General features: G+C 35.5%; 1 protein-coding gene across 3 annotated transcripts in view; it reads left to right on the forward strand.

The window, feature by feature from the left end:
* ALDH1A1 (aldehyde dehydrogenase 1 family member A1) overlaps positions 1–14243 on the forward strand; it is a 52604-nt gene that overhangs the window by 9329 nt on the left and 29032 nt on the right. For 2 of the 3 annotated variants that reach the window (XM_072404149.1, XM_072404151.1), the window contains exons 2-4: positions 908–1026; positions 6521–6585; positions 10355–10452. In XM_072404149.1, coding sequence (XP_072260250.1) covers positions 908–1026; positions 6521–6585; positions 10355–10452 — 282 coding nt within the window. Of the gene's footprint in view, positions 1–907; positions 1027–6520; positions 6586–7709; positions 7801–10354; positions 10453–14243 lie in introns of those variants that run through there. The other variant, XM_072404150.1, reaches the window with a different exon arrangement.

The raw sequence follows: 14243 nt of genomic DNA on the forward strand, positions 1-14243 counted from the left end.
AAATCTTCTAGCTTTCTTACTTTTTAAATTCAATAAATAACATTTCTGGGCATGATCTGCATTGGTGTTTGTTTACAGTGATTATAAAAAGGTGCGTTAGTTGTTATTGTACACATTCTTGAGCTTGTCAAAATAGTTTTTCACACCTATGCTGAATAACAAAGCTAATGTGCCAGTGTAGTGTAAACAGTTCAAAAGAGAAATGGTGCAATCCGTATTATTCACTGCTTGTTGATAATATAAAAATCTAACCTCATGTTTATTCACTGAATTTAGAAGAAGATAAAAAAAATTATATTGTAGTATTTTCGAATCAGAATTTAAAAGTGTTAGTTTTCAGCATTATACTCATATATGAGTAATTATTTTGAGGGTAACAAAAGAACCTGATATTTTTTAAATTGTACACAGGTTATGAGTTGCGGAATTAGAATTCCATGAAAGGTATATATATTATTACAAAGGGAGGCACATCTGCACCAGGTGATTTGTGAAATGGAATACAATTTAAGTTTGACAAAGGTTCTTTGTGGTGATCAGGAGCATTTTGAATTTATCTTTGATTGATATCCGAAAGAAAGAAAGCTTTATTAGACATACATTTGTTAAATTTTCATACTTCAAATGTAGAATGTCTCATCTTATCTGGGTTAAATTACTGAAAAAAATTAAGTTTAATAAGTTTTGTTCCTATAATTCTTATTGTTATATTAAAATAGTAAAAAAAAACATTATTTTTCGCACATGACTGGATTGTCTAGGCCAGCAGGGCTTCCTTTGCAAAGCAATCATTTTTTTTTTTTTGGGCTGAAATTTACTTTACCCCACCCCATGTTTGGGATGTAAAGTAATAAACAGCAAAGCTCACTTCTATCACTCTAATCTATCTGCTTTCTTCTCCCATCAGTATGCTCCATGCACTGCGGCACACCTAATTGGCCTGTTTTGCATCTTCTCCTCTCTCTATGAGCTCTTCGGTACAATAGACTGCAAGAGACTGATATCAAGTCAAGTTCAGAAAATAAGGTATTTATACTGCTTGCAATTAAAAAAATAAATTAAATGCTGTTTAATTATTATCCTTTCTTAAACCACAGCTTTGCAATGTCAATGAAAGATAATTCTTTACTGAGCATCCTTAAAATTTATAACATCTTTATATGATGTTTATTACTAAATAAAAGATGTATATCCCTTAGTGCCTTCCTTCTGTAGTTTGTAGGTGTGGGTGGTCAGTTAGAATTTCACCATAAAGAAAGGAACTTTGGATGAGCAAGCCAAAATGATAACATTATTTTATTGGCAAAAACATGTTTTATTAATTTAGTTCATTTTTACCAGATTGCTTTATTTAGGAAGATACAATTCCAGGTGTTTGTAAGTTTGTGAGCAGTCGGGGCAAGCCCTGGTAACCATATATCAATAATATCAATAATAATCCAGCCATACAAGACAATGCAAAGTCTTTTTTTAGAGATAAGAGATCTGTAGAGATCAGAGGGAGAATTTGGGAAATGGATAGTGATTTTACACAGGTCATATGTGGATTTTGGTGATCACAAAAGACCCGCCACTTGTGTATTTCAAAGATTTTATTTTATAGTTTTCAGAAGTAAATTACAAAAGTTTTTTCGCAAAACAAAAACACATACAGAAAAAATGTAACAAAAACATTTGCAAAACAAAACCTCTTGACCAGCCACTTGATCCTCAAATCAAGCTAAGTCAAGCTCTTGGGTCGGAATCCAGAATTCACCAAACTTTTGGTAGAAGCAGGGGTGAGAGCACCAGCACCACTAATAAGCACAAGACCAGTGGTAGGAGGCGGAAGGTTTTCACAAGGTGGAAAGAGACAGAATCCTCCGAGCCAAACTTTGCCCATTGAGGACCTGCTAATTAATTCCTCATCTCAGTCACAGCAGGGAAATGAAGGCAGTGAATGTGATACATAATCCTGAAGCCAGGGTATCTCAACTTTTGCTCTGTAACACTCATAACCTCTCTGCAAGGTTTTTACTCCCGTTTTCTGCAGTCAGGATTCCTGTCTCTCAGAACATCAAGCCAAGTAGTTTGTGAGACTCACAGGAAACAAGAGCTGATGAGGCAGATGAGCTGTGTGATGATGCATAACGTTTAGGAGAACTAAAAGGAAGAAGCATGGAGAAGGAGAACATATAGTGGCACATATCTTAGTCACTTTCTTCGTACTGCTGCTGTTTTTGTTGGTGGCAGTAGTGGTGGTGCTGGTGGCAGTAGTATTAGAGCTGCTGGCAGTTTTGGTGGTGCATTGGTACATCAATTGGTGCATTTGGGTCAGACAACAATAATGATGCTGTTCTGGTCAGGACATGGAAACCGGGTGAGGGTGATTAGGAGGAGGAGGCAGGGATTCTCATAAAGTTGGTAGGTTCAGATAAGTCTGACACATTGTGGTGGTTTTGTTCATTAGGTGTTGCCTAATCTCCCCCTATCCAGTGCATGAAAAGGCCTGGGAGAAACTCTGCGCCCATCAAAATCTACTTCATCTTTTTCATCCTCCATCCAGTTTTAGAAAGAGTAAAAAACAAATGTTGGTGCTATTACTCCCAGTTCTGCTACTTCTGTACCTGCTTTTGCTCAGGCTATAGTTGTTCTTGAGGGACAGTTGTCAGTACTTCAGTGGAGAATGTTTGGCCAGTAAACAGAAGCCATGCCAGCCATGTTCTGGCATGCCAACTGACCAACTTGCCTGGCAATGACATATCTGTACAATGGGATCTTAAATTACCCATCAGAGTTGTAAGAAGAATGAGCTCCATGGGTGGCCCCTCTTCTGCTACTTCTTTTGCCAGAATACCAGTTTATTAAGAATACCACTCATACTAACACAATAATGCTGTTCCACTCCTAAACACTGCATATGTAAGCTCAGACACTCTCATGCAACCTTCCATCTAGTGAGTCTGGGTGAGAGAAGTCCTATGGATGAGCAGTTTTTCAATATTATAAAAAAAAAAAAAAAAACAAATTGCACACTGGCTTTCACTGTGCTACCTCCAAACCAGCACTGTGGTTGCTGGCAATGGGACCAATTTTGAGGCTGCGTTATGGATAGGCAAAATCATTTACGCTCCCTGATTGGTATATATTATAAATCTAGTGGTGAATAAACTTCTGAAAAGCTACCCTGTCTTTCAAGATGTCTTGACCATAACTAGAAAGGGCTTCATCCATGTCAGCAGAATCTTCACTGCAAAAAATGCACTTGTGGTCTTGCAGAAATAGAATGGTCTACCATTCTTCAAAAATTCTATATAAAAACTCACTCTCTGGAGTTCAACATTATTTATGCTGTAATTAACTATCTAAGGCAAAGATATTTCTTTAACTCAGAGCAGTGGCAGCTTATTATGGCTGATTACTTCCAATCATGGTGGCAGCATGGGCCTGGGGAGGTGAAAGATCAGATAGGGCAGATGGTATAATCTGGTGTGTCCTAAAGTTCTAGATGATTTAAATCTTTACCCAAAAAATAACTGGACCAAGACAAAAAAATGGACATATGGCCACCTGGTATCTACCTTGTGCACCCTCAAGTGTCATTTGTTAAGAGTTTTTAGTTTTGCAGGTAGAATAGTCACTTCAACATGAACCCTGCCACTGGTGTAGTGCGATTGACATTCTTTAAAAGTCATTGCTTAATTGGTGAGTTGTTTCAGCCATCTCTTTCTGAAACACCACCAACCACTTCAGAACTACCACAATCACCAAAAGCACAAATAGAAGTGAGCAAAATGGATTCAGAGAGCTCCATACTGAACAAGGTTCCTAGTGATTTTCCCCCAATAATATCAATCAAAACATCAAAAAACAGGTGAGCTTTAATGTCACATTGGACAAAACTATATGACCGTTAACCAAATTAAATCACAGCAATTAGTTCAATTTATTCACAGGCATTTTTTCCTTTTGTAGAGTAAACATTCACTTGGTTTCTCTGAACAAATAAAGGTGAAGGGAACATAAAATTTTAATTCATTCTGCTCCTATGCTGTTCCACTATGTTGTCCAATGTTTCTAATATTGGTTAAAGAAACCAATCCTAGTGACTTTTCACTAAAAATTTAAAACCTTTAAAAAAGAAAACAAAAAAAAAGCAATTAAATATCTGAATGCAATTTGATTTCTCGAATATTCCCACCAGATTTAGTGTGACTCAGATTCTTTCCCTTACTTTTATTCATTCTTCATGTGGCATCATGGAGCAGGGCCCTATCACAATTATAATTGAAAGAAATAAAGAAACACTGGTTCTGCTTATTTGTATCCTCGTCACCATTCTTAGCCATTTTAGTGTGGTTTGCAGTAGTACTGAACTAATCTGTTTGGTTTGCAGTTGCAGTTTTGCAGTTGCAGTTTTGTGTACAACTTTTATTATTTTTCTTCGTACTTGTAAATACAAAGGAACTTACTGTCTACTTCCATGCACACATCCCTCTCAGGCTACGGTTAATGTTTGACTTCAGTGGATGATGGAATGCATGATGAGCCTTTGTAATAAAAGATCCAAATAAGCCTTAGGCAAACCAATGTTTAGGACTCAGAAGAGCTTAGAAGGAAATTCAAAGATATCCCTGCTATAATAAAAATGGAATGCAATGCTCTATCCAGAGTGCAAAAAAAAAAAAAAACTGGCAGTGATGACCAATGTTTTATAATCTTCCAAACTATAAACAGTTCTCAGATATAAAAAATTATTGACAAAACACAATGATACATTCATTAAGTGTGTGAAAAAAAAAATAAGTTGGGAGCAGTTAGACTCTCTGTCAACCTATTATTACTGTCTATGTCCCCAATGTGGAGACTCAACTTTTCATTTGTCTGGGTGACCACTGGTACTAAGGCAGAATGTGAGGGTAAAAGCAACTTTTTGAAGTGTCATCAGAGCAATAGGTGAGGAAAAACCTCCAATGAAAAAACTTGAACAGTTTTTGGGATGAAAATTTTGTTTACTTCAGAGAGATTTTTAAAACTATAAAACGACTTTGTATGAACATGTACTTTAAGAATAGCTGTATAAATGGTAAGGAGAACCAGCAGGTATCTTTGATTTAAATAGTCATTCTCCAATGGATAATAAGCTAATTCACTTGTTGGCTTTTTCTGTCTTATGAGAACAGTGACTTTACCTGCTTACCTTAAGCCTAGTCCTAGTTCTTTGCTCTCCTACGTTCAAATTTTGGGACCTTGGGAACTTTGGAATTCTCTACAATATAAAATAAATAAAATAAAAAAAATAACATATCCAAGAGGGTATCATAAATGCTGCAGCCAGACTCATCCATCCTTCCCTCAGCTCCTCTTCTGCTGCATCTATTGTAGTTTTCTCCATTGGCTCCATTTCACCTTAGAATCAAATTTAAGCTCCAGGGCTTTGCCTTCAAATCCATACACAGTTATTGTCCCACTTAAATTTCTGACATGGTTAAAAAATACTCCTCTGCCGCTCTCTCCGCTCCTCCAATGACCTACTAATGACTTCCTCACTCATAACCTCATCACACGCACGGATACAAGACTTTTCTAGAGCTGCCCCAACTCTCTGGAATGGTCTTCCTCGTCCTATTCGGCTTGCTCCTACTTTCTGCTCATTTAAAAGAGCGCTCAAAACCCATTTTTTCAAACTTGCCTACCCAGCTTCTTCTGTCATTTGAAACCGTCACTACTTCTCACCACTACATATCTCCCATCCTATTGTGTGTGAAATTCCCCCACCTACTAGATTGTAAGCTCTTCGGGGCAGGGTCCTCTCCTCCTGTATCACTGTCTGTATTAGTCTGTCATTTGCAATCCCTATTTAATGTACAGCGCTGCGTAATATGTTGGCCTATATAAATCCTGTTTACTAATAATAATAATAATAATAATAATAATAAAGTGGACTACCTTTTGATGGTGTCATGGAATGTAGATCTGGGAACTCAAGAGAAGAGATTTCACAGCTGGAGTTTTGATTACAAGAATCACAAAGAATGATCCCTATACCTATCCATGTCCTAAAGAAACTCAATATTTGGAAAATATTGAGGATTAGGAAAACGTTGCTATGAAACGGTAACAAATCTATACAACCTGTATTTTTAAGTTTAAAAAGAACCTGGGTGCAATTATACAAATAAAACAAAAATATGGGTTGTGGCCCCAATTTCTCTTCAGCATGTCTAAACTAGATAAAACTAAGTTTATTTTACCTTTTAGAAGTTGCTATGGTGAGGCCAAGCAGTAACACAGAAGGGAAAATAATCTTAACGAGCAGTATGATCAACTTATCAGTATAAGCTGTCAAGACATACAACTGATCTTTACGTTCACACTTTCATATGTATTTTGTTTAAACAAGACTTATTTCCAGCCTCAGACATAAATCAACCCTATTCATTATCCCAAACTGTATGATACTTTTTCTAATGCCTTGACTTTGTTACCAAAGCAATTTGCATACACTGTATTTATCTACTCCTTTCTTTATTTTCTACAGAATTTCTGTGGCTGTGCACACTAGCAATCAACACTACACTGCAACAATGTTATATTTACAAAATGGTATGTATATATTTGCACACCTGAAGTTTTTGATAGGATTCTATTTCTACAGGGAAGCTGCATCGAAGTAGAGCAAAAATCGAATTTTCTAATTAGCATGGTAATCTACGTGGACATATTCTGCAGTCTTCATCCTGGTATAGCAGTGATCCCTGGTCTAAGACCTGCCTCCAGTTCATGATTGGACAATGGTGGACTAACTTCATACCAATAAATTAATCAATATGCAATATAAACATATTGGCTTACTTTGCTACCCAAAATAAATGAAGATACTCCTTTTCGCTTAGAATGTAAAATTGGCTCTGAGAAGTCTTTTTTCATTCACTGCATGGATTCATTATAGAATGTTCCTAGGCTCTGTAGCGTCACATGTACATCTGCCACTTTTTATGTTCATCCATGGTCAAGTAAAAGCTTCTGACAATAGGTATCCTCCAGAGCCCCCTAATGTCAGCTCTGCACTCTTTTAAAGCTGTTCAAGCTCTGACTGTGCTCAACTAGCTTCTACCAAAGCCACATAGGTTGGGATTTGACAGCTGTGAACCTAAAAGTGCTTAGAGCTGAGTGCTTCCAGGTTCATACTTCACGGGGTAGATTAGCAAAGGGCGTCTGATTAGAATATTATTTGCATTATTGTGCATTCATCCACAAAAGCCTCTCCTAAGTCAATTGGTAACACTACATTAATATTATTATTATTATTATTATTATTAATATATCAATAATAATAATATTAATATTACGCAGGGGTTGCAAATGACAAACAGATACAGGCAGTGGAGGGATATAACATGGATATAACAAGTAGAGAGGGTTTCAAGAGACAAAAGAAGATGGGTAGGCAAGTTTGAAAAAAATGGGTTTTGAGTGCTCTTTAAAATGAGCAGAAAGTAGGAGCAAGCCGAATATGACGAGGAAGACCATTCCAGAGAGACAGCTCTAGAAAAGTATTGGAGCCGTGCGTGTGATGAGGTTATGAGTGGGGAAGTCATTAGCAGGCCATTGGAGGATCAAAGAAAGCAGCTGGGGGAGAACGTTTTCACCAGATTAGAAAGGTAATTGGGACAAGAACTGTGGAGGGATTTGAAGGCAAAGTGCAGGAGCTTGAATTGGATTCTAAGGTGAAATGGAAGCCTATGAAGAGAACTACAAAGAGAGGAGCAGAAGAGGGATGGGAAGGATGGATGAGTCTGGCTGCAGTATTCATAACAGGTAGACTACAGTTTATTAGAATTTTATTTACAATATAACTCATTAAAAACAATTATTGTATCCCACAATGGGAAGACTCTAAATGTGGAAGCTGTTACCATGGTAACAACTGTCCCTAACCAATTGTTTATGTTGCAAAAGGTTTTGTGAATGGCGTTTGTCAAGAACAGTATTACCCCCAAAAACTAACAGCTATTTGGAACACTTCTGACTAGGTTCCTAGTGACGGGTTTCTAACATATACAGCGGCAGAATTCCCATTTCCTGGTGGTTGTTAGGGGCACCTGGATGCTCCTCATTATTTACCTTCACTCCAATTGAAGACATTCCGGACCACCAAGTTGGTACATTACTACTGCCCAAATCTCTAAGGAAACAACACATACAACAAAATACAATAATAATCTAATTTTATAGTGCACAAAATATAGAAGACATAGATTACAAATCCTAATATTCAATTTTCAACTGTTTATAAATAAGTTTTTTTGTCCATGCTTAATACCTATTTTTATATTATGATATTTGATGTTTACAATGTTTTAGTTTTTGGTATATTATATTGCAGCCATCTTCCTGAGTACTTTTGTACACGTCACAGTTCTGTGTGTACAAGCCTTCCACCCCTCCAAGCAGGCACTTGAGCAGCAGCTACGTAGCATCCTCTAATGGACAGTGTAGGATGGCGATTATGATTTTTTAAATGTTTGCAACCTATACGCTTACATCTGCGTCACTGCTTGCATTCTTTTGGCGGATAAACATAACTTATCAACATTTTGTTGACTTCAGTTTATGCTCGGAGGTACTGAAATTATATGGCATTATGTTTTAAAACATGCTGGCTCTGTACAATTATAATGATTATTTCAAATGAAGCATGTTTCCACAATGGACGGATTCATGATCCGTTTATATGCCAGTGTTTTCCTTCAAACATCTTTGTACAGTTTAATTATGTAGTTTGATTGCGTAGTCTGCAATCAGATTTTTTTTTCATGACAGTCTGCCTTCCATTTTTATGATAGATGAATCCTTCCAATGTATACAATGAGCAAAACATGCAGGGAAACAAAACATACTATGTAACAATGTATTACAAACCTAATTGTATGTCCTACTGTGGGTATTGATATGATACAGAAAATACATTTACATTTTCTCTATCATAAGCAATTTTGTGTTGGTTATATTTTTTAAACTTCTTATCATCGCAGTGCTGCTAATCTTCTGTAAGGTCTTTGCAGATACTTTCTCTCTACATGCACTCCAGCAAAAGTTGCATGCCTTTTCTCTCAGCAGATTCCCTGATGGTGACAACAGTATAACTTTGGAATTTGATTTTCATGGCAGAATCTTAGGCATTTATTTAATTAAATCGTCAGATTTAAATATATTTAAAATTACCTTACAAATTACATTATATCGACTGCCCTTTTCTCCTGTGTCATTGTTTGTACTTGTCTATTACGCAATTGTGTTATCTGCAAGCCTCATTTATAGAGCTGTGTAATATGTTGGCGCGTTATAAAAAAAAAAGTTAATTATTAATAATTTTAAACTTTATATGGACTTTCAGGAATTAAATATACATAGACTTAAGTTCTTAAGTTAATATGTGATCAGTTAGTATGTATTAAGTGCACTAAAGAACCAATCAGATTGTACTTTTCATGATTATTGTACAGCATTTCAACCAGTGATCATCTACTCCACAGGGCTCATCTGGCAAAGGGTATTCACACACATTGAGATAAATCCAGACTAGTTGTTTAAAGTTTTAACCAGTATTGAAATATGCATACCACAGATATGTATGAAAATTTTTAGTGGTTACATTCACATGGCATTTTGGTAGAAATCAATTACAATGTATTAGGGTATACAATGTATACTGTACATATACACATGCCAGGGGGGTACTGAAACTTATTGTATAAAACTAGACAGGTGAGCTTTCAGAAAAAAGGTTGACATTGTAAATTCTTATGTGTACAGAAACATTATTTGCCAGTACTAAGAAACACTGATTGATCTACGTAGATTAACCATTTATATGTAAATATATACATTTTATAAAGAGGTCTAAACTCCGTTCTTTTAAAATATGTATATTAAAATATACATAATAATCTAATGCTTTATAAATCTAATGATCTAATGCAATATAAATACTGGTATTATTAATTGGAATAAAAGTTGCTAGTTTTGTATTTTTTAATACCAACTACTTAGCAGTGATGATAGATAGATAGATAGATAGATAGATAGATAGATAGATAGTGTGTAAATACAAAGTATACAAAAATAAACATATAACATATAAACAGAACAGAAAAAGAATAAAATGTTATACTAGAGCTAAAGCATTTTAGGGGAGGTACTAGTTGGAATAGTGTTCTATTTCCTGACTATGGATGGATCTGTCCAATCATCTTTTTGTATGCAAATTGAGTTGTATCCAATCTTAAGTAAAAGACAAAGGGAAAGCCAGCCTGCAGTCAGGACAAACTCTCTGAGCCTAACACTATACTTTATTCCACCTGTGTTTCAGTAAATAGCCTCAGAATGTCATCTGACTCCAAGCCAAAATCTGATGGGATAGGGGGTCTGCCTGCTCCACTCAGCAACCTAGAAATTAAGTACACCAAGGTAAGAATCAATAGAACTGTTTTTGCACTTTTTTATTTTTAATACTTTTTGTATTTTATTATTTTATATATTTTTATCATATGATCTTTTTTTTACCTATTTTGTACTCATCATATGGCTGTTTAGGATATTAATAACATACTGTATGAGAAGAGAGTAAACAACCCTACACCCTTATGTCTGTATCTACAGCCTGTCAGCAGTTAGGACATATGTGTTGTTATGCCTTGCAGCCAAAATATTTCAATAGATAAGTTAGTATTTTTTCCTACAGCATGTCAAATTTAACATTTTCAGTGCTGGTACCCTGAGACAGTGTGAATGACAACTGTAATAAAAGTTTGCACAATTTCTCTGCACTAGCCATCTGCTTTGGAAAGTATTCACTTGTACAGGGGCCAAGTATCACAGTACAATTTTTTTTACTTCTTTTTCTGCTCCAAAACAAAATACCAGGAAACATTAGGAAATGCTGTATGTAAAATTCAGATCTTGAATAAGATTGTTTCCTCAATTCTGTCTGCATGTTGCAGGCCATATTCACAAATGCTTGTATACTGAAAAAACTTTTTAATACAAAATAACTGTACTTGTGTACTTTAGACGTTGCCAGATACTACTGGAATGTAGGCCAGCTGACCTTTTTGATTATGCTATATCTGTTAGAATGCAAAGTCTCAAAGTGTAATGTGTCAGACTAGTGCTGTATACCATCAACCTTTTTTTCTATGTTTCTTGTTAGCTAAAGCAGGGAAGATCTTGCAAACAGCAAAAAAAAAAGTTTTATTTCTCAAGATGTACAATATTAAGAAATATACACACACATAAACAGTGTAGTTTAACTCAGCAGGGCTGAACAAATAGTACTATATGCTTTGCATAATGATCTAACATGTACAATGTTGATTTGTGAAATGTGCATGCTTGGCAACGCAAGTATCACGGCTTAACCCTGTTATTTCCTTGAATAAAGAAGCTATTATGAATTGCTTCTAAAACAGTAAGATGAAATGTTTTAACCACACAATATAGAAGAACACAATAAAATGCCTTTAGTGAATTAAGTCACTATAATTTAGCTGCACCTTTGCATGAGTTTTTTTATGTGAGTAAATCAATTCATAAATTGGGAAATTGCAATTTGTTTTTCTGCAGAGAAATGACACAATTGGATTTCTTAAGTGAGTGTATCTCCCCAAATCAGATCTGAATGCAAACATTCATGTAAATTTAAAAAATCACAAGAGTTACGTTTTTACAGTACCAAATATCCTACAAACCGAAATTAAGATATAAAATTATTCAACCTAAAATGAGAAGAACTTACATTATACAAAATACAACACATAAAAGGCTTAAACACTTGAAAAGCATTCAAAATGTGAATTCACATTAGTTACTGCTCATTTATAAAATCATCACTATAAATTCAAATTAATCTATTCCGAAGAAGGTTAAAATACTTAAATATAATCAAGAGAGAATCATTTTCATCAAGGTTTCAGTTGATAGCTCCAGTGAAAGGTGTGGGGGAAAAGTGTTCATTTACATTAAAGGTGTGGTAATTGTAAGCATACAGTACCTGAAACTTTCACTCTCAGATGCTCTCACTTTTCTGATCTGTTTTCATGACATAGAGATAAATTTTACATACATACATTTTGACACGAGGAAATTGTTGCTTGCACCTGCCTAATTTTTTTAGAAAGACGATTAGAAAGACAATGAGAATCATAATTTGAATAAAATCTTGGGTGTTGGGAAGCTGTAAAGTATTCAATTTATCTGCCCATGCATAAAGCAATTACCATAGCTAAGATAAAGAACATTTTTTACTTCTGCTGGTAAACAACAACAGCAGATAATATAATATTGATTAAAGATGCGTATATGATGTAACTAGATTCTGAAATTACAGCTTTACTATTCTTTTATACGGTTAGCTCATGCTTTCAAGGGTCATTTTCTTTGCAGTATTCCACAACAACTAGGCATATCTAAAATTATATAAAAAGCCCAAACTTAACATTTTCAGTGGAGTACAGTTTAGTTAAAACTATTGGCAGTTTATTTTCTTTTGTGTTCCATTTGGGAACTATCCCTTTACTTCCATTCCCATATACACAAAAAAAAGTGATAGGAAACCTCCTTAAAGTATGGGGAAATCCCCCGTAGAAAACTGTCACTGGAACCAGTGTCCTAAATGAAAGATTTCTATTCCTATTTTAGTGACAACTGTAACACTTTTTATTACGTTCTGTCTCAGTGAAAATGAACGTAGCAGGACAGAAAGAGGGGGTAGAATAACCCCAACAGCAGAAAAAAATTCCAGTGTTTCAAGATCATTGTTAATGTCAAAGCTTTTATGGTTCAAGCATTTACCCTTAAGGATAGGGCAGTGCAATTTAGTTTCTCTGGTTTCTGTGTTTCTACCTAAGCATCCAGTTTCCACATTTGTAATATGTCTTCATTAGTAAGTAAATATTTAATCACTTCTATGCATTAAAACATGATTGTTTTTTTGTTTTTTTTAACACTTTCTCTCATATTCCAAGACTAAAATAAATTCAGTTTACTTATATATGTATTTTCATTCCATATGGCTTCCATACACAAAGAATCTGTATGAATTGTTTTAGAAAATTGCTTCTTACCCAACACGTATATCCACCCTGGAATGTATGTTACTTTTCAATATAGTTCCCACATGTTCTCCAATTTTCTATGTTAGATCAGAAAATGAATAATTTAATCCACCAAAGAATAATTAATTAACTTTAGCCAACTTTGTAATCCATTGATCACTGTCAGATAGTATAACCAGATCATCATCATTTGGGTGCAGTGTCCTCCCATAGTCAACTTCTTAATTACCAAGAAGTAAAGCTTTGTTTCCTAATTAGCAGTGGATATCACCATCAGATGGTCCACATTTTCCATTTTAGAAGGTTGTTGTAACTTGTTTGTAGCAGCCATTGTCCTAGAGAAGAGACGCTGTGAGCCCAAAACCTATAAAGACAAATATAAAGGCCCTAAACCCTTTTTCAGCCCCATGTAAATTAACATCCTCGCTGATTCCCATGATTCCCATGCCCGGAGAGTGTTTCATTAAGGCCCTTTTATCAACTGCAGCACTCATCAACTTTTTCTAATTTCCAAAAAGTAGCTGCACACTGTTGTAGGGAGACCTAGAGTCTCGATCAGTTCCCACTTTGAGTTCTTCCACCTTCTCTCCTCCCTGCATATTTTATATGGCTGGTGGGGGTTAGGTGAAGGGGAATACTAAAGAAGAGTGTTTCGCAAGCAGGGTTCCTCCAGGGGTTGCAAGGGGTTCTTTGGGCACTGAGCAGTTTATGACTCTCAGATCAGTTTAAGTGACACCAATGATCATTTTGGCTATCTGTAAGGTTGGTATTCTTCCCACTGTCTAGTAATGTAAGAGGCATCCTTCCTATTGATCACCACAATATTATACTGTGAGTTGTGAAAAGTACTTATAGTAGGGGTTCCCCGAAGAGCTGAAAATTATTTTACAGGTTCTGCCATGGTAAAAAAGTTGGGAAACACTGCGCTAGAGTGTCACTTGACTGTCAAAATGGTGGTGCACATGGGCAAACTTGGGTGTCCATTACAGGGAGTTTCCCATTAATGTGTATGTGGCTGTATAATTGTAGTAATACCTCTATTGAGGATTGCAGTGGTCTTCAGCATGTTTCACACAGAATTCACATTTATATAAATATATGGACGGTCATATTTATAATTACAAGTAATCAACAAAGTTTTCTTTG

Source organism: Pyxicephalus adspersus, chromosome 3 (genome assembly GCF_032062135.1).
Source record: "Pyxicephalus adspersus chromosome 3, UCB_Pads_2.0, whole genome shotgun sequence".
Classification (NCBI taxonomy): domain Eukaryota; kingdom Metazoa; phylum Chordata; class Amphibia; order Anura; family Pyxicephalidae; genus Pyxicephalus; species Pyxicephalus adspersus.